The following is a 22,379-nucleotide window of genomic DNA, read 5'->3' as shown; positions in this document are numbered from 1 at the left end:
CCCCACCACAACATAGCAACAACGACAGTAGGGGACAATATCATTGGGACACTGTGACAGCTGTTCAAAATCCACCCGAATGTAACAGGGCGTCACTTTCATCACATCACTCAGATTCAACATGTTTACATAACGCTGTCATCAGTGGAGTGTGTGGACGCTCACATCACTATCGCTACAGTTAACGTAACAGTTATCAGTCTTGGTGTGGATGAACCCTTTACTCAGCAGAGTAATGCTGGGTCTTAGCCAGAATATATCAATAAAAAGCTAATCTCTTGCACACCTACAGTACAAAGGCGACAGGTGCGTAGGAGAAGACCAAACGGGGGCCCACCGCACTAAAAAAGACAAAACTCTCGCACACTGTCTTCAAAGGCAAATAAAAAGTTTTAATGGGAAACAACGTTTCGGTCTGTTTAGACCTTCATCAGGTTATCTTTCTAAGATATCAGGTTATCTTAGAAAAATAACCTGATGAAGGGGTTTAAACAGACTTTTATTTGCATTTGAAGACAGTGTGCGGGAGTTTCTTCTTTTTTAGCCAGAACATATCACACATTAGTCTAGTTGTCAAACACATTCCCTGTCCCAGGCCCTAGCAAAAACATGAAACCTTGAATTATTCACACACATCAGAAATCATACACAGGTACAGTAATTGTTTTGCTTCTTTTTTTTTTTGGTAGATAAATCGCTAGAGTTTTCACATACCTGCCCTGGAAGGTCTAAGTACCTATAGACCTGATCATACATGCGTGGGTCCTGTAACTACAAGAACAAAAACAAGAAAACAAAAACAAAAAAAGCACAAGAGAAGCACCGGTGGGCACAAAATTAACAGGGCACAGTGTGGGCTTACAGCTCACAGCCAACAAGGACAAAACACAGGGTCGTGGATGGGATGTGTGTGTGTGTGTGTGTGTGTGTGTGTGTGTGTGTGTGTGTGTGTGTGTGTGTGTGTGTGTGTGTGTGTGTGTGTGTGTGTGTGTGTGTGTGTGTGTGTGTGTGTGTGCACTCATGTGTGTGTGAGGGACAATGGGGGAAAAAGTGCTGTTACACAGAAAAATGACAGCATGCACAGCTGGGGGGGACGTCACAACTTCACAATGCTCGGCAGGACACCGGACACGGTCTAGCGCAAACATCTCATTTAACCACTTAAGCCCCATTTCAGAGCCAGAGAAAATAACCGATCTACAAGCTCACAACACCTCGCAATGCGGCACGTTGTGAGCTTGTGGATCGGATATGTTTGGCTCTTTATGTCAAATTGAGGACATTTGGAAGATTTTTGGTGGTTAAAACACACACAGACGTACTACAACAACAACAACAGCCCAAGCTCCGATACATACATACACACACGCACGCACATACACACACACAGAAAGGAAAGCAAACACATAGAAAGGAAAGGAAACATCGGTACAGGTATTGAGAAGACACTGGAAGAGGAGGACAAACTACAAAAGGCATCTTTCTAGACACTGGAGAAACAAACATTCCAACACAGTCCAATCCAGTGTTAATGAACTCCAATAGTGTTTTACGCTCTCAGAGTTAAATTAACACTAGAGGATGTTACTGTGAGTGTGCAATACACAGCAGAACACACGGCATGCCAAACACAAGTGTTGGGAGTGACATCAAACAGCACCGGGTGAGGTGGTAGAACAAGAACAACATAGGATGCTAAACAACACACGACAGAGTCATATATACAATTTATATATCACAGTCCAACTAAACATCAGCAGCTAAAACAGTTTGCGCATACACAGTGAAAAATCCTGAGGGTTAATTTAACTCTGAAAGGGTTCATTAAAGTTAAAACAACACTCAGTATTTTACTGTAGTACGTACCCATAAAACATTCTAGACAAAGACGATAACTATTATTTTCTTTTCTTTTCTGGACTGAACATAATGCTATATGAACAGCAAGTAAAGTATACAGTACTGATGATAACAATGCAATGTGTGTACCATTTCTATTAAGTTTATGTCAAAAAGGTCAAACAGGTAGGTTTAGTGGTGATGATTCCAAGATCATGTACTGCATGCGTATAACACAATGTGTGTCAAAGTTTGTGACATATTCTAGACCAGGGGTCTTCAACGTTTTTCAGGCCAAGGAACCCATAGCTAAGACTCAAGAGAGAGATGAAGCAGAGACCCACACTACATATTGTATAGAATTGTGTTGCAGATTAAACTTTTTCATAGATTTCATAGATGCTTCATAGACTTGTTTGACAGCACTATCATCAGTGTTGTGTAAATTAATGTTTTTTCTTGGTTTGTTTACACATGATCTTTTCTATTAATATGTTAGATTCATGTTCATGTGTATTTTGAGACATTTAATCACTTTTTTTTTTAACTCTACACCAAACATCTTCACCAAAAACAGCCGAGCTACAAGTTCAACACGTGAGCTTGTACAGTAGATCTGTTATTTTTGGTGAATGTCCCCTCCACCCCCAGTAAATTTAAAGACCCCCTGTTGAAGACCCTTGGTCTAGACAATTCAATAACTCAAAACACATATGAGCCTATTTTATCAGACTCAAACCATCACATCAACACGGATCCCCTTATCAATCCCATTCCTGTTAGTAGGTGCTAAAATGGATGCAGATTGTGTTTATGTGTGTGTTTGTCTGTCTGCTGTAGAGTTTTCTTGGCTGGAATGAAACAGAGCATGTGACACAAACCATCTCCCCTGAGACCACTGTAACTTCAATTATTTTCAGTGGGGAACAGGGGCACGTCCATGGGCAGGCCCACACTAGACCCACCCATTTGGCATCCAGGTCCACCCAATCAGTGAGCTTGATTTTGTGAAATAATGTAATAAATAACGCTGGGCAAGACCTAGCCGGTTGAGTGTCTAAACGGATGTACCGGAATTTGGCGGAAGTACCGCCCCCAGGAAATGATGTTGACGCTTTACAAATCTGTTTACATGCTCCGTGAATGAAACGAGTGTCGTGATTGGTCCAAAAAGATAGTTTCCGGGGGAAACGCGTACGACGGAAGTCCTGCCCCTATAGACACTCTCTGCTTAAGGTCGTGACCAGGCTTTTCTCTTCGCAGATGGGTAAGGCTGGGAAGGAGGCTAGTCATAAATATGTCTTGTTTTACTACCAATAAAGCGGTTTTAAATCAGTCTTTATTGATAGGACTAACCTTTTTATTGTTAAGGTCTTTACACACCAAAGGGGATGTGACAATTAAACAATATGACATTTGAAGCTGCACTACTATTCATATACAGTAGATGCCTCTTTTAATACAGGCCGATGCCTTTATTCGTGGTGAAAAACAAATCTGTTCGAAAATATATATTTTCATGTGAATTAATCACACACACAAAACGCCCCCCCCCCCCCCCCTTTTCAGAATTATATAATCGTGAATGTTGGCAGGTAATACAGACATGTTATTTTGTCAGCTGATGCACATTGTGGCCGCCTCCTCACAGAACAAGCCATCTCCCCATCCATCTGGCTCACAGAATAACAATAAAGCCTGATTTATACTTGTGCACTGTGTCTTGCACCGAAAATGACCGATCTACAAGTTCAGAACACATCGCGCTGTGACGAGTTACAGTACGAGTAATAATCATAGTAATAATAATAATTGTGTTCCCTTTAGTTGTTGTTGGGGTATTTGCCAAGTACATTTACACATGCCTGGAATTTGTTTTCGGCATTTACCCGTCCTAACTATTAGGAGCAGTAGATGCCATTAATACGACACCTCAGGGACACTTCGACTCATAGACTGGGTGAGCTGGGGGTCGAACCAGCGGCGTTCCAATTCCCAGACAGCCTCTCTACCCACTCGGCCACGGCTGCCAATGTTTTGACATGGAACGGACGGCATCTGTCGTGGTTTCCCTAACTAATGTTAACACTGCTAGCACTCATTGCTATCGAGTGTTTGTTCAGTAACAGGAGTCTCCATGTCTCTCCTGCTATTTAATAAACAGAAAATATATTTTCAGGTTGTCACCTACCTGAAAACGTATTTTCTGTTTATTAAAGAGCTGGAGAGACGGGGAGACACCTGTGACTGAACAAACACTATAGAAATGATTACCAAAAAATATCACTTACCCTACCTTTAAGGCTTTAACAATTCGATGCTCAAAGGTTTCTATATTTGATTAAATCAATTAGTTGGACTAACCCCTTTACAGTACACACAGCCACTAAACACAAAATAACCCATGCACGCACACAACATTTCAACTTCTTGTCATCCCCTGCGTTTCTAAATTGATTACAATTAAACACACACATACACACACCTCTGTCATCACAGTCTTCCAATTATGTTTGCACACTGCGAATGTGAACTAGCAAAAGAACAACAACAATATTGGAGCCTGCTGGGAGGCTTAGCAGAGCATGAATTCAAACCGAAATGATTATAATATGTTAGATATGATTGATGCTACTGAACAGAATTCTGTTGTGGCTTATCTTATCTTACGGCAGTTGTGTGTTGTTGATCATGAAGATACAGAAAAGAATGACATGCAACTAAAGAGCCAAGTCATGATGCCACTATTCTCCCAAGCCTGCTAGACAGTAAAATCCTGTGTTAAAAGTGTTAATTTATCCGTCTGTAACTCTCAGCATTAAGTTAACACTGAGGACTTTATTGTGTAATCCACAGAGCACAATGAACTTTATTAGGCTGTATAAGGTGAATGTGACAACAGTGTTTCGCTGTTGTGGAGCCACTGTGCGTCAAGAAGCACGGGACGAGAGGTTATAGACGGAATGGGGCGTGTATGTGTGAGTGTGTGTGTGTGTGTGTGTGTGTGTGTGTGTGTGTGTGTGTGTGTGTGGGGGGGGGGGGGGGGCAGTGGTGGAAGAAGTATTCCGATTTTTCTTACTTAAGTAAAATAGTAAGTAAAACTAAAAGTCAGCAAAATGTTACTTGAGTAAGAGAGAAAAAGTATTGGCGTCGAAATATACAAAAATCTTTCATAATTTGTCAAACTTTTGAAGCCCAAGTATAAGTAAAATTGGGCTTAATGTATGTACTGTAGGTACTAGTGTAAGTAGAAATTAAAGCTGTCAAAATTATTGTAGTGGAGTAAAAAGTACACTATTTGCCTGCTCTGAGATGTATGGAAGTAGAAGTTAAAGTAACTAAACAAAATACTCAAATAGATTCAAAGTACCTCAACATTTTACTTAAGTACAGTACTTGAGCAAATGTACTTAGTTATTTTCAACCACTGTGTGTGTGTGTGTGTGTGTGTGTGTGTGTGTGTGTGTGTGTGTGTGTGTGTGTGTGTGTGTGTGTGTGTGTGTGTGTGTGTGTGTGTGTGTGTGTGTGTGTGTGTGTGTGTGTGTGTGCGTGCGTGCGTGCGTGCGTGCGTGCGTGCGTGCGTGCGTGCGTGCGTGCGTGCGTGCGTGCGTGCGTGCGTGCGTGCGTGCGTGCGTGCGCGTGCGTGCGTGTGCGTGCGTGTGTGTGTGTGCATGCGAGTGTGCATGTGTGTGTATACTGTATATAAAATGTGACAGACTCAGCAGAAGTCCGGAGGCTATGGTGCAGTGTTGTAAAACCCCTGGGAGCCCCATTGAGGCCCAGTAGCGCCAGACCACCCTGGGGCTGATGATAACACAGCAGCCCCTAATACTGCAACACACATTATTATTACTGGTGCTCCATCTAATAGGTTTGTGTTGTATACACTTTGTACAGTAATTATCTGTGGCTTCTGTTTTCAGATGAGGGTAATTACAGTAAGGTAATCATCTGAGAATTACGGTACTACACACAGATTAACCTCTACACTACAGCACAAATTTTGGCTGGCGGAAAAAGTTCCTCTGGAGTCAATGTTATGCGCGTGGGCCAAATTATCATAATATTTAGAATTATCATGTAGCCTGGTGGGAATAACAAAATGTGCTTGTGTGTTCATGCCATAAGGGAAATAGGAAGTAGAAAGCTAGCAAACGGAGGCAGGCTGCAATCAAGAGCAGTGCAAGGAATGGCAAAAATCAATGCAGCCATCCATGATTCTGCAGCTTAATCCAGCATCTAGCTGTGCAGCTGATACACGTGTAGTCATTGTTACAATGCAAATCGAGTTGACATCGACAGCATGAGAACACAGATTCTCATGAATGTGAATGAGGATAAACAGTCCTCGTGACAGAAGATTTGAGGGGAGACTTGAGAGTTATTGTTAGTTTGGGCAGCAAACAGAGCTCTGCCAGGCAAAGAGTCACCCTAAAGGAGGGCTACAACCATTCCCAAGAAACGTGCAGTCAACGTTGTGCTGATAAATAATGTGACAGGACACCTTGCAGTTAGTAGAGTGAACGATCAGTGGCTGCTTCCCAATTTAAATGTAGTTTTGTACACCTATTTCTTATTCTACCTTACAGACAGTCAGACATAAGGCCAGCTAAAGTTAGAGACTGTATGCTGTTCATCATGTACAGTATGCTAATAGGAAAGTGGGGCAAAAACCACAGTAAAGGAACTAGTGATGATTCCATAGGGGGAAGGAGGGGTCCTTACATACAATGGCAATCACGACCCTGAAGATCAACTACTTTTACTCAGTCAAGGACTCTGTCCCCTTCTTCTCCTCGTGTAGAACCAGTGGTGGAAAAAGTACTCAAATGTTTTACTTAAGTAAAAGTAGCAAAACCACCATATAAAAATACTCGGTTACAAGTGAAAGGCCTGTGTTCAAAATTTTACTTGAGTTAAAGTACAAAACTATTGGCATCAAAATATACTTAAAGTACCAAAAGTAAAAGTACAAACATTTTTGAAAATAGCAGATCTACAAGCTCACAACGCGTCGCGATGAGACGCGTTGTGAGCTTGTAGATCGGCTATTTTCAAATAGCTTATGTATAAAATACGGCTAAAGTGGTTAATTTATGTTTTATGATATAATAATTTATATCCGCAAAGTAAAGTAAAAATTACCTCAAAATTGTACTTAAGTACAGTACTTGAGTAAATGTACTCAGTTACTTTACACCACTGTGTAGAACTGGGATGCACTCAGGGGAGGTGAGTATTGGAGGGCAGTTAGTAATAGAGGTGGTGAGTACAACAGTCTCCAGAACCAGTCAAGAGAGGACGAAGCAGAGAGGCAGCAGGCTAAACCCAGGGAGGAGGGGCACAGGCGCGGGGGCCCGACGGCAGAGGTCGGGTTGTGGTCTTACCTCTGAGGGGTTGATGAGGGGAGGAGGGGATTCAGAGGGCACTCTTATAAGGCCCTCTGGGCACACATGATAAGGCAGCTCCAGCTGCACAGAGTCAGACACCACAGAGAGCGAGAGGTGAGAAAAGAGGACCGGTATATATATATATATGAGAGAGAGAGAGAGGGAGAGAGAGAGATGCTAAACGTGCAACAGACAGAACCCTGTTCTTTCTCGGATGTCACACTGGGCAGGGAAACAGTGTCTCGAGTTTGACATTATTAATATTTTTTCATACCCTGTTTGAAAAGGCTTACTGTGAAATCCCTAGGCTCTCGGTGCAAAGCATGCAAGTGGCAGTGTGTTGGCCTCTTGCCGATGTGTAAAAATGGCACAGTCAGGCACATTCCTAAACTTTATTGACTATAACTCCAAAACGCCGGTCATGATTCTGTGGACCTGTGCGTGCCAGGTTAATGTTTGGAACTTTCTAAGCTACCAGTAAAAATAACCGCGTATCCCTTGCTAAAATTTAAGCTGTGCAGTCGCACTTTCCCCAAAACCCACTACTGAGCAATCACCAGGCGTACAAAAGTGCACGAACCGCAAACAATTATCTACCATTTCGATTAGGACATTATCATAAAACTTGGATTGAAAGAGCACTTAAACCAGCCCATTTGAAATTAAATACAATGTGCAGTCACACTATAGCAATGCAATTCAATTTGTGTTGGTAGTAAACTTTTTTTTTTGTTGCATTAAACATTTAGATTAAATTAAAACGCTTTTATCAGGGCGTGCACCTACACTATGCATGTGTATTTCATTGTATTGTATTTATTAAATTGTGAAAAGATCTGGGCTGTGCCAGTGCTCAGTGTACGGATATGGGAATAAATAAAAGAGGATTCTTATTCTCTCAATATACTTATCCAGGCCGGCACTGTTAACCAAGTAACCGCATATATACTTTGTTTTACGTCAAATAGAAAAAAATAGCATCTCTACAAGCTCACAACACAGTTGTGAGTGAGCTTGTAGGCATCTTCGCTGAATGTTCAACAGTTTTTGCAGAATGTTTGACTAAGGCATGCCCAGAACAGGGATGCTAGGGTTCATGTGGTTAAATATGGCACAAAAGCATCCTGACCGTGCTTTTAGTGGCCCAGTGTCTACAGTATGTTGACAGTGCACCAGGCTGTGATGTGTGCATGTTGCTTGTAGCAAGGGGCCCCCTGTTGAGCGAGCCATTCCCAGCTTGTCTATATAACTGCTTCAAGAAGACCACTGCCTCCATCTCTCTCCCACAGACCTCCTCGGTTGCCATGGCAGTGGGGGGGGGGCTGGGGCCATTGGGAACAGTTGATTGGAGGAGGGGGGTGGGGGGGGGGTTGTAACTCGACATTGTAAACTTGTGCTTGAAAGCGGTTGGTAATGGGGTTGTTATGGACATGCTCTGTGTATACTGTATGTCTGTGCAGACGCAACAATGGATGTGTCCTGGGGTGACCACGGAGACATTTTGAGGCAGGCTGCCAGGCCACTATTGTAAAGAAGAAGAATTCCCGAATGTCCAAAATCGTTCCTTTTTTATTATTATTTTAACCCATTAAGGCCTGAGGCCGATTAAAAAAGAAATCTAAAAAATATTTCCTAAATCCTATATATATTTTTTTTTTAACCCAAAAAATATTTTTTCACGATTAAAAAAAAATAGCAGATCTACAAGCTCATAGCGCGGCACTCGCTATGAGCTTGTATATCTGCTATTTTTGAATAGCCAAAGAAATCTAAAATAACACAGATGCGTTCCAGGTCTTAATGGGTTAAAAACTATTTAAAATAGTGAAAATAGCCGATCTACAAGCTATACCTGCTATGTTCACTACTTTTGTGCGACAAAGTATTTGTATGACGAAGTAGGGCATTCATTTACGGAAATAATGAAACGTTGAGATATGGAGATATGAGGTTTCTGCCCGACAGCAACGATTTTGTTCTTAATGACTTGTCTGGCTAAATAAAGGTTGAGTAAAATTTTAAAGACAAATCCTTGTTTAACTCAGACAAGACAGTAATAGAACATCGATTTTGTAATTGGAAAACATTGATTGGTCCACGACTGCACAAAAGGAGCCATGAGCGATGATAAGCAACTTGTATACAAATACACACACACAATGCTTAATATTATAGCTTAACAAAAGTGAACTACCTCACAGGACCTTTCGTATTGACCTGGCTGTCGTGCCTGCATTTCAACCTAAGCTCTCTGAGAAAGTTGGTCTAACCTGGAGCTCACTGACTGTCCATTTGAGCCACCGTGTATCAAATGTCTGGAAGGCATTTGATACTTTGTAACTTAGAATTTTAGTCTGTCACCTCCTCCCTGGTCACAAAACACACTTCAAGTTGGCTCATTGGCGTGCAGCAAGGTACAGTACTCTAGTCAATTTCACTGAGGAATGAGACATTTCCAGGTGTCTGTGAGACAGAAACTTTTTCCTTACCACTGTGTCAAGTGAAGTTATACAAAGAAATCACAGAATGGCATTCAGAAGGTCCCATTAGGTTATCTTTGATGCGTGCTGTGAGTGAAAAGGTGCAAGGACCGAGCCTAAAGCCAAATTTATGCTTCAACGAAAAGGTGTCACATCGACACTTTTTTCCGTTGAAAAAACACGTAATTTTTGTCAAGTGACACTCTTTCACCTAGGCATAAATTAGTCTTCAGAAGGCTCCCTATAGAGACCGCCAACTCCTACCTGGTGGGGAATCAGACATTGATCTCAATGAGACACCGATGCCATCTTTCTCCCTTCCCTGAACCTCTTGTCACCCTCTCTCTTTTTCTCCTTTGTCGAATGTCTAAACCTGAGTCGTCGTCTCTTTGCTGAGTTGTGTCTTCCTGTCAGATGGACAGACTGACTCACTGGTCTAGTGCTAATCCACTGAGAGGGATGCTAACACAGGAGCTAATGAGATTAGTCCCACTGCAGGTCTCTCCTCCCACCTCTGCCCTGCCTGCATTGCTCTTCATTTATCAACAGCTAATCGCTGTGTATGTGTGTGTGTGTGTGTGTGTGTGTGTGTGTGTGTGTGTGTGTGTGTGTGTGTGCGTGCGTGCGTGCAGTGGTGGAAAAAGTACTCAAATGTTTTACTTAAGTAGCAATACTGCAATGTAGAAGTACTCTGTTACAAGTAAAAGTCCGGAATTCAAAATTTACTCAAGTAAAAGTAAAAAAGTGTTGGTATCAAAATGTACTTAAAGTACAAAAAGTAAAAGTACTAAAATGTTTAAAAATAGCAGATCTACAAGCTCACAACGCTCACAATCGGCTATTTTCAAATAGCCTATGTATAAAATAAGGCTAAAGTGGTTAATGTAGGTTTTATAATGTGAAAATGTATACCTACAAAGTAACTAGTAACTAAAGTTTTCAAATAATTGTAGCGGAGTAAAAGTACAATATTTGCCTCTGAGATGTAAAGGAGTAGAAGTAAAAGTATAGATAATTGGAAATACTCCAGTAAAGTAAAAGTACCTCAAAATTGTACAGTACTTGAGTAAATGTACTTAGTTACTTTACACCACTGTGTGTGTGTGTGTGTGTGTGTGTGTGTGTGTGTGTGTGTGTGTGTGTGCGCGTGTGTGTGTTTCCGTGTGTGAATGAGTGAAAGGAAGCAATGGAGGCCAAGAGAGAGAAAGTGTGTGTTGTGTAACGTGACTCGGGGTAACGTAAAAAGATGGAGTGATATCAGGGGAGAGAAAGAGAGATGCTTAATTTATACGTAGTTGCGCACCAGTATTGCATGTGGAAAATAGCTGATGTAAAACGCTCATAACGCACATCATCGTGACGTGTCGCGAGATTGTATTTCGGCCGACCTTGTAGATTGGCTATTTTTCGCACATTATAACTGACACTCAAGTAAATCAGACTAGAGTGTGCGATGCTGGAGAGGAAGTTGAGTGACACGCGGCACTAGGGAGATGAGAGGCAGAGAGAACTGAAGCTCTCTGTGTATGTGTGTGTGTGTGTGTGTGTGTGTGTGTGTGTGTGTGTGTGTGTGTGTGTGTGTGTGTGTGTGTGTGTGTGTGTGTGTGTGTGTGTGTGTGTGTGTGTGTGTGTGTGTGTGTGTGTGTGTGTGTGTGTGTGTGTGTGTGTGTGTGCGTGCGTGCGTGCGTGCGTGCGTGCGTGCGTGCGTGCGTGCGTGCGTGCGTGCGTGCGTGCGTGCGTGCGTGCGTGCGTGCGTGCGTGCGCGCGTGTGGGGGGGGGCATGGAGGGCACGACAACCTCTCTCAGTGACACTGATTGACAGCTGGCATAGACAATCAGCTTCCAGACGCTGTACTGTTGTAGTTGTTGAATTTTTTTTCCTCTGTATTTCTACTTCATATCTCATGGTGACAGTGAGAGGGAGACAGAGAAATGGGATGACATGCAGCAAAAGAGCCTCAGGTTGCATTTGAACCCGGGCCAGGTGAGACATGTGAGCCATGTGTTTTCACACACACACATCTGTGTGCTTGTGTGTGCTATATTATAGTGCTATACTATGATATAGTGCTTATTGTTTTTGAAGCTTAGGTTATCAGTCATGTTGGTCCATTAACAGGGAAACAATGTTAAGTTCACTCCCCTTCTTCAGGTTTTTATATTACCGCACGCACGCACGCACCCGCGCACACACACAGCTGGGTCTTGCTATACTTGTGAGGAAGTAACCAAGTTTTGAAAAAAACTAATGCATTTTTATTGAAAAAGAAAACCTAACCCAACCCCAAGTTCTAAACTCAGAATGCCCAGCCTATCCCTAAAACTAACCATAGAACTAACCCTATAGCCTTATAGCCGTCACCTTAATTATAAACCAAATGTAAATGCCTAACTAACTAACTTACATTTTGTACATAATTGCAACATTTCATGAAAAAAAGTATAGTAAGACTGCACACACACACACACACACACACACACACACACACACACACACACACACACACACACACACACACACACACACACACACACACACACACACACACACACACACACACACTACCCAATGAGCTGGGACTGCTATCCCTTAGGACGGACTAAGCTCTGCATTTTTTGGTCTACCTCCTTCATCCTTGTCTCTGACAGTTTTTCCACACATGAACCCTGTATTTGCCATAATACTCATCGACCATTTATCCCCAATAGTGGTAACTCAAACCCCAAAATATGTGTGAGTAATCCGTCTTTTTTGGCACGAAGGTTTTCTAGGCCTTTCCATGGGGTCTTTCTGGCTTCCAAAGTGGCAGAGGGGGAAATTAATAAGACTTTATGAGCAAAGCCCACTGTGGCTGTTCATTATTAGAATAGACACTGTTGGGTAGGCCTGTCACAATTATTGCATAATCCCCTAATGGCAATCATTTGAGATAATCACAATTATTTTCAATCATCGTCATTCATAATCATTTCCATGTTGATGGATACATTTTCCAAAAATAGAGGAAATAGCAGATTTCCTATTTCCACTATAAAGAAAAATTGAAAGCATAAATTATTAAATATGTCGGCCGTTTCTTTGTATATTTAAGTTCTTTTTCATATCTGCCCTGTGGAAGTTTTGTTGTATTTTTCATTTATACTGTATGTTCCAATGTTAAATGCCAAAATCACAACTATTATATGTTATTCCCAATTATTTGTATGACAATTAATCGTCAAGTAAAATGTCATGATCGTGACATCCATAAAGTCCACAATGGCACTGTTGGGACCGGCTTCAGCTGTCTTATTATACTACTCCCTCTAAACCAAATTAGGTCTGCTGACAGTAGTCATTATTCTAGGCTTTTCCTATACACACACAGAGTACATTTTTGCCCATTTCAGTGACGCCGCTCTGTGCAGCACTGCAAGCAGCTTTTTCTACTGTAGGCACACTTTTGGATAGATATCTAGGGAAAAGACGCAATATCCATCTTACTCTGACAGTGACTGTCACCCTCGGAGTGTTTTCGTGCCTCAACAAGCTCGCTTTTGTTCAGAATCTACTGTGTGTCACATAGCATACCCACAACCATTAGAAAGCCCAAACCACCAAATTACATCCTCCTCGTACGTTCTCATTGGCTGGTGACACGACCGCAGGCAGGCTTCGATTGGCTCTGTGAGGGGATGTGTGGGGGCACACTTCCCACACATGGAGACACAAGCTGGTGTTGATTTTGAGTCCCATTGAGCCCCTATAGCGCTCGGAGTGGGAGACCCCTCCATCTGCGAAGGGGCTCAGAAGGTCTGTAATCTAGGGTTTGCGGGGGAAGAGAGGCTCTCAAAGGACACGCGAGAGCACCCCCGCTATGTTGTGCCAGTGTGTTTGTTTGCAAACAAATACACACAGGGTATAAAGGCAAAACAGACAAGGCTGCTTGTGTACCTAGAAATTCCCCACTGGACCATGTGTACACGTTTGTTTGTGTGTACGCATGCTTTATAGTAGACAGAGATGGTACACACAGCTCCCTGTGAGAAGCAGAGGGGGGGGGCAAGCAAAAAGCAGACGTTCCCATTCATTCTGTTCAATAATTAGACAACAGAGAACTGTGGTGAACGCGTGATGCGATACATGTATAAGTATTGTGTGTAACATTGACTCTCAGCTGAGTCTAACCCAGGCAGGAGTGTTGGATCAATAGCTGCTGAGGACACAGCAATCCTGTGATTCATGCTCACCTCTTCTTACCCCACGGAGCCTAATTAACTGCAGAACGAGTAAGTGTGTGTGTGCACGTGTGTGTGTGTGTGTGTGTGTGTGTGTGTGTGTGTGTGGGGGTGGGTGTTTGTCTGTCTGTCTGTCTGTCTGTCCTCACGAAACCACATCCTCATTTTAATCCCCTATTATAGAGCCACCCTCTGACAGATACCGGCTCAATCTGGAAACAACCAAAAGGCAGCATCCGGGCGATGGTCTGGGTCTGCGGTACGGTTTTAGGAGAACATCCTTACCTTCTGTTTCCGCCTCTCCTTCCTCTTGTCCTCTGTGTCCTGTAGCATCTTCTCTCTCCACAGGTCGAAGAAGTAAGATGGGTTGGTGTAGAACTTGAGACCCTCCTTCCCATCATCTCTGCAGGGAGTGGGGGGGGGGGGGGCAGGAAAATAGATAAAGCAATCTCAATAGGAGCATGATAGTAGTCCAGGCCTACCATTTTATTTATATTTTTGACTTTTAGGCTGTAATTCTACATAGTAAAATCAGGTAATTTATGTTATATTTATATTCTACTCTTGGGGTTAAATTAACACTTACTGTATAAAAAAGGTACACATGCTTTGTATAGAATCATGGGTTGTGTTGGTACCTGGGCATGATTTAAGTACTATTATATTTATCTGTGGCTTAGCACATGAACACAAACAAAATGGATTCTGCTGCTGGTATTAAAAAAAGAGACAAACATTACATACTGTCTGTACCAGGGCTTGTTTTTAATATATTGGCATAATGTGCTTTGTTTGCATTCGTTTGTGTGATAAAAGTGGGATTTTGAGAATCTGGCAATACAATGAAAGTGAATGGAATTGCTACTCCTAGCTCCTCGATCACAGAGCATAGGTGCAACAGGTAAGATGATCGACAATTTGGCTAATGACCAGGGAACCTATATTAATTATTTGATGCCATTTGATTATATTTGTGTGTGGTGTGCATTACAACTTAATTTTGAATGAAGGACTACAGTAGAAGAACAGGGAGATAGAAAAGACCAACATCATAACTACTATGATATCTTTCTTTGGTTTTTCTTAACATCATTTCTGACAACAGAAACTTCAGGGTCACCTCTGAATAAATAAAAAAAACGAGTTGGAGAGTGAGTTATGTGTCTGCCAGCAGAGCGCCAATCTCTCTCTTCCTTCGCCCCTCCTCTTCCTGTCTCGGCGCGGCTCTCCATCAAGAAAACTAAATCATCTTTGTTCACAACCTGTCATGACTCATACCTAATGTCCTACATCACAATCCATTCGTTCACAGCTCTCCCTATACCTCTCTGTCCGTACTTGTGAGAGTGTGGTTGGTGGGCGCTGGTTTCCCTGTGGAGCAGTGCTAGGGCGATAGGAGCGTTGGTGGTAACTATGGGGGCGGTTGTGCAGTTATCACTTCAAAGGGTTCCTCCGACAAGAAAATTGATTATCATACACAAGTGCCCACACATGCTGCCTGGAAATGTCATATCACATCGATGCGGGAATAAGCCTCGAAATTGCCTTCCTAATGTTTCTCAGGCTTTTCCTTATTGCTCTCCTTCTCTTTATTCTCTCTCTTTCTCGCTCTACTTCATTCCCAACTGTACAATTTACACAAGTATGTGCAGAGTCATTTCAACGTAACCGAAGGCTCCCTAGTCGATAAAACTGTCCAAGACCCATTGCCGTGATGGCATTAGTAAATATCACAGGACTACGGGTGAAATTCTTCTCGGCTTTTTGGGAACCGATTACGTGAGCTTGTTTTAAACTTAATTGTAGTCTCGTTATAATAATACCGGCTTATTATTAGGTCCTAATTAATGCATCTCTTAACCGCATGAACCCTAGTGCCCATGTTCAGGGCATGTCATAATATGTGAAATATAAATAGCAGATACTGTAGGGCAAGTGTATTGAAGAAAATCACATTTTATAGTGTGTGTGTGTGTGTGTGTGTGTGTGTGTGTGTGTGTGTGTGTGTGTGTGTGTGTGTGTGTGTGTGTGTGTGTGTGTGTGTGTGTGTGTGTGTGCATCTGTGTGTGTGTAATTATCATTTCAGTAATTACATAATATTTATTATTTGACCACTTAATATCAAGTGGCATGTGTCACTGCCAGTTAGCCTAAAGCTTGATTGGCTTGCTGTATTAATAGTTCTGAATATGTTTAACACTACTAGTGTTAAATAAAAAATAAATTTAAAAGCACCCATAGCGGTCCATTTTTACACTCTCAGTTACATCAACACTGTGCATTCCTTGCAACCCGTGGTGCAAAACATTTTAGAGAGGCACATGTTGCATGATACGTACTCAGAGCTACTAACCCCATACTCTGTGTGTCATACCATACACCAATGTTCCATCAGAACATTGTCTTAGCAGGGCGGAAAAACCTCTGAAACGTTGGAAGTTATGGGACAATAAAAATCCTCTCCGCTGAGACTATTACTAATGAAATTCCATCAGGCCCGGATGCAGCCCCTCATGGAAGGGTGTTCCGCCGTAACTAACAGCTAACCCAAGATTTACCTCACTCATAGCTGGCCCAGACCCGGGTTGCAGGCGCACGCTGTGAGAGCATTTGATGTACAATGTGTTTTGATGGCACTCTGATAAGAGCAGGGAAGAGAGAACATGAAAAGGAAGAGGCTTTAAAAGGGGAGGGGGGGTAGTTAATGATATACAACACAACAAAGGAAAGGAGCTGGAGTTCGACAGCCGGATAAGGCGAGGGTGGGGAGTCAGCGTGCGCATATGGGAGTTAGGGAGTTATTTGAGATTTTGAGTGGATGGATCATTATGCATGATATTCTCTCTGTGTATACTGTACGTGTGTGTGTGTGTGTGTGTGTGTGTGTGTGTGTGTGTGTGTGTGTGTGTGTGTGTGTGTGTGTGTGTGTGTGTGTGTGTGTGTGTGTGTGTGTGTGTGTGTGCGCGCGCAGCAGCAGCAGCAGCTGTGCTCTGGGTGGATATAAAGAATATCAGCCTGAGGAGGTGTCCCAGACAGCCTCCTGGTGTGTGACGTCAGATAGACGAGAGAGGAGGTGGAGAGGAGAGGAGAACAGAGGAGAACTAGAGAGAGGGAGGAAAACAAGGACGGACGGGGGCCGGGGGGGGGGTCGAGAAGATCAAGATGAAGGCAGAATAAATATGAATTATTTAATCATGGGTATGAAACTGGTGCCAGCAACACTCACATTCAATCGCCGAGTACATATGAGTACAGTGCCAGCAACGCCAGGTGTCCCATTCCAAGCATTAAGCTAACCTAAGCCCACCACAACAGAATAAAAGGACCTATAATTAATTCCAGGCTTTGTTTCTTAAATATTGCGTTAGGGCCCAAAATCTTAGGTCCAGTGCCAAAATAACCCCTGAAGTTGTGTTCAATCTTTATTTTTCCAGGGAAAGTTTGCTGTGCTTTTTTCCCCTTTTTTTTCTAGCAGCCTGAATTCACACAGTGGAACTTCTTAGCACCATTAGTCCTGCATTATTGTGCAGCTGAGATCTTACTCAAAGGCACTTTGTCACTCAAATAATTGCGATTAACGATTTAATTGTGTTTCTGTCATTGAAAATGAATGGAACATTATGAATAAAAATTACATTTCTGTTTGGCTTTTAGGCTTCGTAAAGAAAAGTCATTATGATATGACAAATAACACATATTTAATTACTTTATACTTAAAAATAAACATTGAGAGTGGAAATAGCCGATCTATAAGCTCAAAGCGCGTCGCATCACGACGCGTTTTGAGCTTATAGATCTGCTATTTCCAAAAAGTTTGACATTTGTTTTAAATATGATTTTTTTTAACATGGAATTGATTATGACGATTATGCAAATAATAATTGCGATTATATAAAATAATTGCGATTAGACGATTATGTAATAATTGTGACAGGCCTAGGAATCTGGAGAATTTTCTTATTCACTTTCCCCATCCAGATTTTTTTTTTTTTTTTTCTTACTTCCAGCCGGAAGATGTCACGTCTGTCTAACCTTTACCGCTACCACTGAACACTCTCTGTGTAGAACTATGGTGTCTGTCTAACCTTTACCGCTACCACTGAACACTCTCTGTGTAGAACTATGGTGTCTGCCTAACCTTTACCACTACCACTGAACACTCTCTGTGTAGAACTATGGTGTCTGCCTAACCTTTACCAGTACCGCTGTGTTAGGTCTCCATGTTCCATTGTGATTTGAACCGACACCGGACCCTTCAGCTGTCTGAGAGTCTCAACAACAGCTGACATGAAGCCTGCAACGAACAGAGAAGTGAGCCAGGCATTTAGAGACAGTCTGTTGGTCTGGTGTACACCCACGCGTGTATAATGTCAATGCCCACATAGAGCAGTTAAATGCACCGACCGGCACCTGTCTCCATCCATTGTATGCGTATACGTGTGTGTGTGTGTGTGTGTGTGTGAGAATAATACAACTATATTATTCACACACAGACGTGCACACACACACACACACACACACACACACACACACACACACACACACACACACACACACACACACACACACACACACACACACACACACACACACACACACACACACACACACACACACACACACACACACACACACACACACACACACGAGTGAAACCCTCTATCAGCCCTCTAGTCTCCAATGTTAAACCCTCCTCATGAAACCTGGGTGTAATCTTTAACCAAAATATGTACTTTGACTCATACACATTAAACAAGCTTGTGCAAACATACTTTTTCCTACACCACAACCTCGCAGAATTCAAATCAATGCTATCAACCAGAAATCTTGAATTACTGATCTATACACTATTTTTTTCACCTTAACTACTGCAGTGCTCTTTTCTCCTGTCTCAGCCAAGCAGCCCTATACAAGCCAGCCTGCAGCTTCATGCAAAACGCTGCTAACCAAAAACCATCCGGAAATCCCCACAGCACACTAATCCTCGTCTCCCTTCATTGGCTCCCAGTAAAGCACGGGTTCTCAAAGTGGGGTCCGGAGGGTCCCCAACAAAATTAGGATCAGTTTAAAACACTTATTACCTATTTTATGTTTCAGCTATGTTTGAATGATTTTGACAAATCCCCTGGCACAAAAGGTTTTCAAATGGGGGTCAGCGGCCAAATACATGAAAATGTTTGAGAACCACTGCATAGAATATAGTTTAGATACTGCTTATCACGTATACATATCACATATATACCATATATACAGGCACTGTATACATTGTCTTGACCCTTCATATATTTCGGAACTTTCATATCCGTACTCGACCTCTCGGACCACCATCTCACTATTTATACCCCTGAACCTCCACAAATCCAAGGGTGATTGTGCTTTTGCCGTCAGCGCCCCATCCCTCTGGAACAGTCCCCAGCTCCTTCTGTTACATTAGCTGACTCTGTAAAAGGCTTAAAAACTGAATTGCCTTCCCTGCAAAGGGGCTGTAATTTATTTATTTATTGTTTCTAACTGAGTATGTGCAGCATGTTGTTTATTTTTGTATCTGCATCCTGTGCAGCACTTTGTAACTTTGTTCTAAAAAGGTGCTATATAAATAACACACACACACACTCACACTCACACACACACACACACACACACACACACACACACACACACACACACACACACACACACACACGAAGGGATCTTGTTAAGTCTTTAATCATCTGCAACAAGTCAACAGTATTAAAACAGAGACCTTGTTAAAGCCCTGTCACTTACGTGCGGAAAATAGCCCATGTACCAGCCCACAATGCAACGCAGCACAACTAAGTATAAATCACACATGTTGGTAGGAAATAGAGAGAAAGAAATTCAGACAGCGGGGTGAGAGATGCATATTAATACAAGGATGGGAGGGCAGACTGCTGTAGTGAGTAGGAGTTTTTCATGCATTATTTATCTCCAGGTGACTTGCTACTCTACATCTCCGCTCACCTCACGCCACTCTGGAAACCGACAGCCTAGTGAGCCTACAGTACCAAAATGGACAGTGCTATGAAGCACGGACGGACGCACTGACGCGCTTGGGGCACGTGTACTGTGTAAACATCACAGCACACACATAGTTGAACACGCAAAGCACAATATCAAGCGCTTGCTTTACAGAAATGTGAGCTTTGTGCACGCACATGCAATCGCATGGCAGGACTATGGGTAATGTGTGAAGTTGTGGGCAAAGGGATATTCAGTGTCTATTACCAAATGTTCATCTGCAATTCTCTGTGGTGTCCCCAGAAATGTTTGTCGTTAACGTGTACTAAAGTAGCAAATCACATGACGTGGTTAATCTATGTTAATAATAAAAGATAAAACATTATATGAAGTTGCAAGAGCAATACTTTCTAGTCAAATCTTTGGATGTTTGTTTTGAAAGAGTTATTAATTGTAACTATTGTAACTATCTGCTGCTCTGTCATTTGTTTCAATTTGTAGATATCTGTTGTTTTTCTAACACTTACTATGTACAGAATGTTTTGTCAGAGTGATTGCTATTTGAGGTGCTTTGACTGTGCGCTCACCCTCATGCCTCTCGGCAGTTTTCTCTCCTACTCTCCAGTATGGTGTATTGCTATAGTGCGAGTTTTGAAAGATAATTAAAATGAAACAAATGATAAACAATTATAGTAAATGGTAGAGTTTATGAATTATTTAGTATAGACAATAGAGCCGTGAATTTCGTTTCCGAGACCCGTTTGGTTCCGAGATTTGTTTCAAATGATGGACCCGGACGCCGGACCTGTGAAATTGGTTCTGAGATCGTAGTGGACCCGACATTCTTTTTTTTAAAGACGAACCTGGACCTGTGAGGTTTGTTCCGAGATCCGGTTTGTTCCAAGATATTACAGACCCGACCTATTATTTTATGGACCCGACATACCTAAAAGGCCTTTCTAACAGCCTAGATGTCAGTTTTACGCCATAATGACACCTAGCAGCCTACAATAAGAGACAATGACATTAAATTGCATGTTTTTTGATGAAAAAGGAATCCATGATCGCACATGCCACGGTGCGCATTTTTATTCAATGGAGGTATAGTCTGTGCACTCTCCACTCACACAGTAGGCGCAGCTCAATTTTGTTCCCCTGTATATTGCGCTGCAGTTCTCTCAAGACAACTCATGAACGGATAAAGGACAACTCATGAAGGATAAGATATTTTTATTGAATATAAAACGAGCAATATATTTATTATGGTTTGGCGATGAATTGGATCTGCTTTTAGGTACTCTGATAAAGCGCATCTCCCAACCATAGGGACTCTGAATCCCCCGTATATAAACAGCAGATCCAAAAGGTAGCTTGGGGTGGTGGAGGGTGAGCATCATTTTTTTTTGCAAGATAGCAGTGGTGAGAGCAGCAGCATCAGCATGAGCGGCAGCAAAAGCAAGCAGGGCTGAGTAGTGCAAACTTCCAGTTAAATAGAGCGGTCTGAGAATGAAATGAGTGTGTGATTGGATTGTGTGGACGTGGAACGTGGAGCCGAGGTCGGCCCAATGGTCGGCCGCCAACAACCGCACTGAGTTCCCAGACAGAACTTACTCTGCGCATGTCTGTGCCAAGCGCGACGCTCACTTACCGGATCCTAGGTCAGTGTAACCATCCTAGCACTTCATGCTTTTTCTCTACCAATCAGCGCTCGGATCCACTCAGGTATTAGTTTAGTTTAGTTTAGTTTATTTCAGTCAGTCAATTTGTGGTAACATTACAGTAGTAAATAAAATAAATGTTATCAAGAAAAGATACCCACATTTCTGACCAAAAAGGTATAGGCTGAAGCATTGCTTATTACGCCTACCCTTTTACAAAACAAAGAAAAAATTAAAGTCAAAAATGGAGAGAGAAAAAGAAACAAAAAACAAAAAACAACCAAAAGAAAAAAGGAAACAAGGTACAAGGACAAGATACTTTTCTGTACATGTACGTGTTTGCTGTACTGTACAAGTATTTGTATATATGCTATGATAAATAAAGTCATACAGAAGGCACATGCCATTTATGTTTTTTTATAATTATCTATCATCTTATTTTTAAGTAATCTTTTGAATATTTTTAATGAGCTACACAATTTCAGATCTTTATCAAGGCTGTTCCACAGAGTTACTCCTTTGAATGTTGTACATCTTTGTTTTGCATTTGTTCTTGTTTTTTCTTTTGAGTAAATGCATGTACCCCTGAGATTATACTTTGTTTGTCTTTTATGAAACATCTTCTGGATACTGTCCGATTATGTTACACATAATGATAAATAGATAAACCGACCCGGATCCGCGTGATTATGGTAAAACACGGATCCGGACCCGTATGGGTCTCGGGTCCTGTCTGTTCGGAACCGGGGGACTTGTGACTCTAATAGTCAAGTCAAGGCAATCGCATATGTACAGTATATCGGCAAATCACAAAA

At 42.1% G+C, this 22,379-nt stretch overlaps 1 protein-coding gene across 3 annotated transcripts in view; it reads right to left on the bottom strand.

The window, feature by feature from the left end:
- wasf1 (WASP family member 1) overlaps window positions 1-22,379 on the bottom strand; it is a 102,650-nt gene that overhangs the window by 12,118 nt on the left and 68,153 nt on the right. For 2 of the 3 annotated variants that reach the window (XM_080453762.1, XM_080453764.1), the window contains exons 5-7: window positions 14,213-14,330; window positions 7,227-7,310; window positions 715-771 (exon numbers count right to left, since the gene is read on the bottom strand). In XM_080453762.1, the coding sequence (XP_080309888.1) occupies window positions 715-771; window positions 7,227-7,310; window positions 14,213-14,330 (259 nt within the window). The remainder of the gene's footprint in view (window positions 1-714; window positions 772-7,226; window positions 7,311-14,212; window positions 14,331-22,379) is intronic. The other variant, XM_080453763.1, reaches the window with a different exon arrangement.

This window comes from Gymnoscopelus braueri (assembly GCF_963280865.1).
Source record: "Gymnoscopelus braueri genome assembly, chromosome: 16".
Lineage (NCBI taxonomy): Eukaryota > Metazoa > Chordata > Actinopteri > Myctophiformes > Myctophidae > Gymnoscopelus > Gymnoscopelus braueri.
This window is presented reverse-complemented; position numbering and strand designations above follow the sequence as displayed.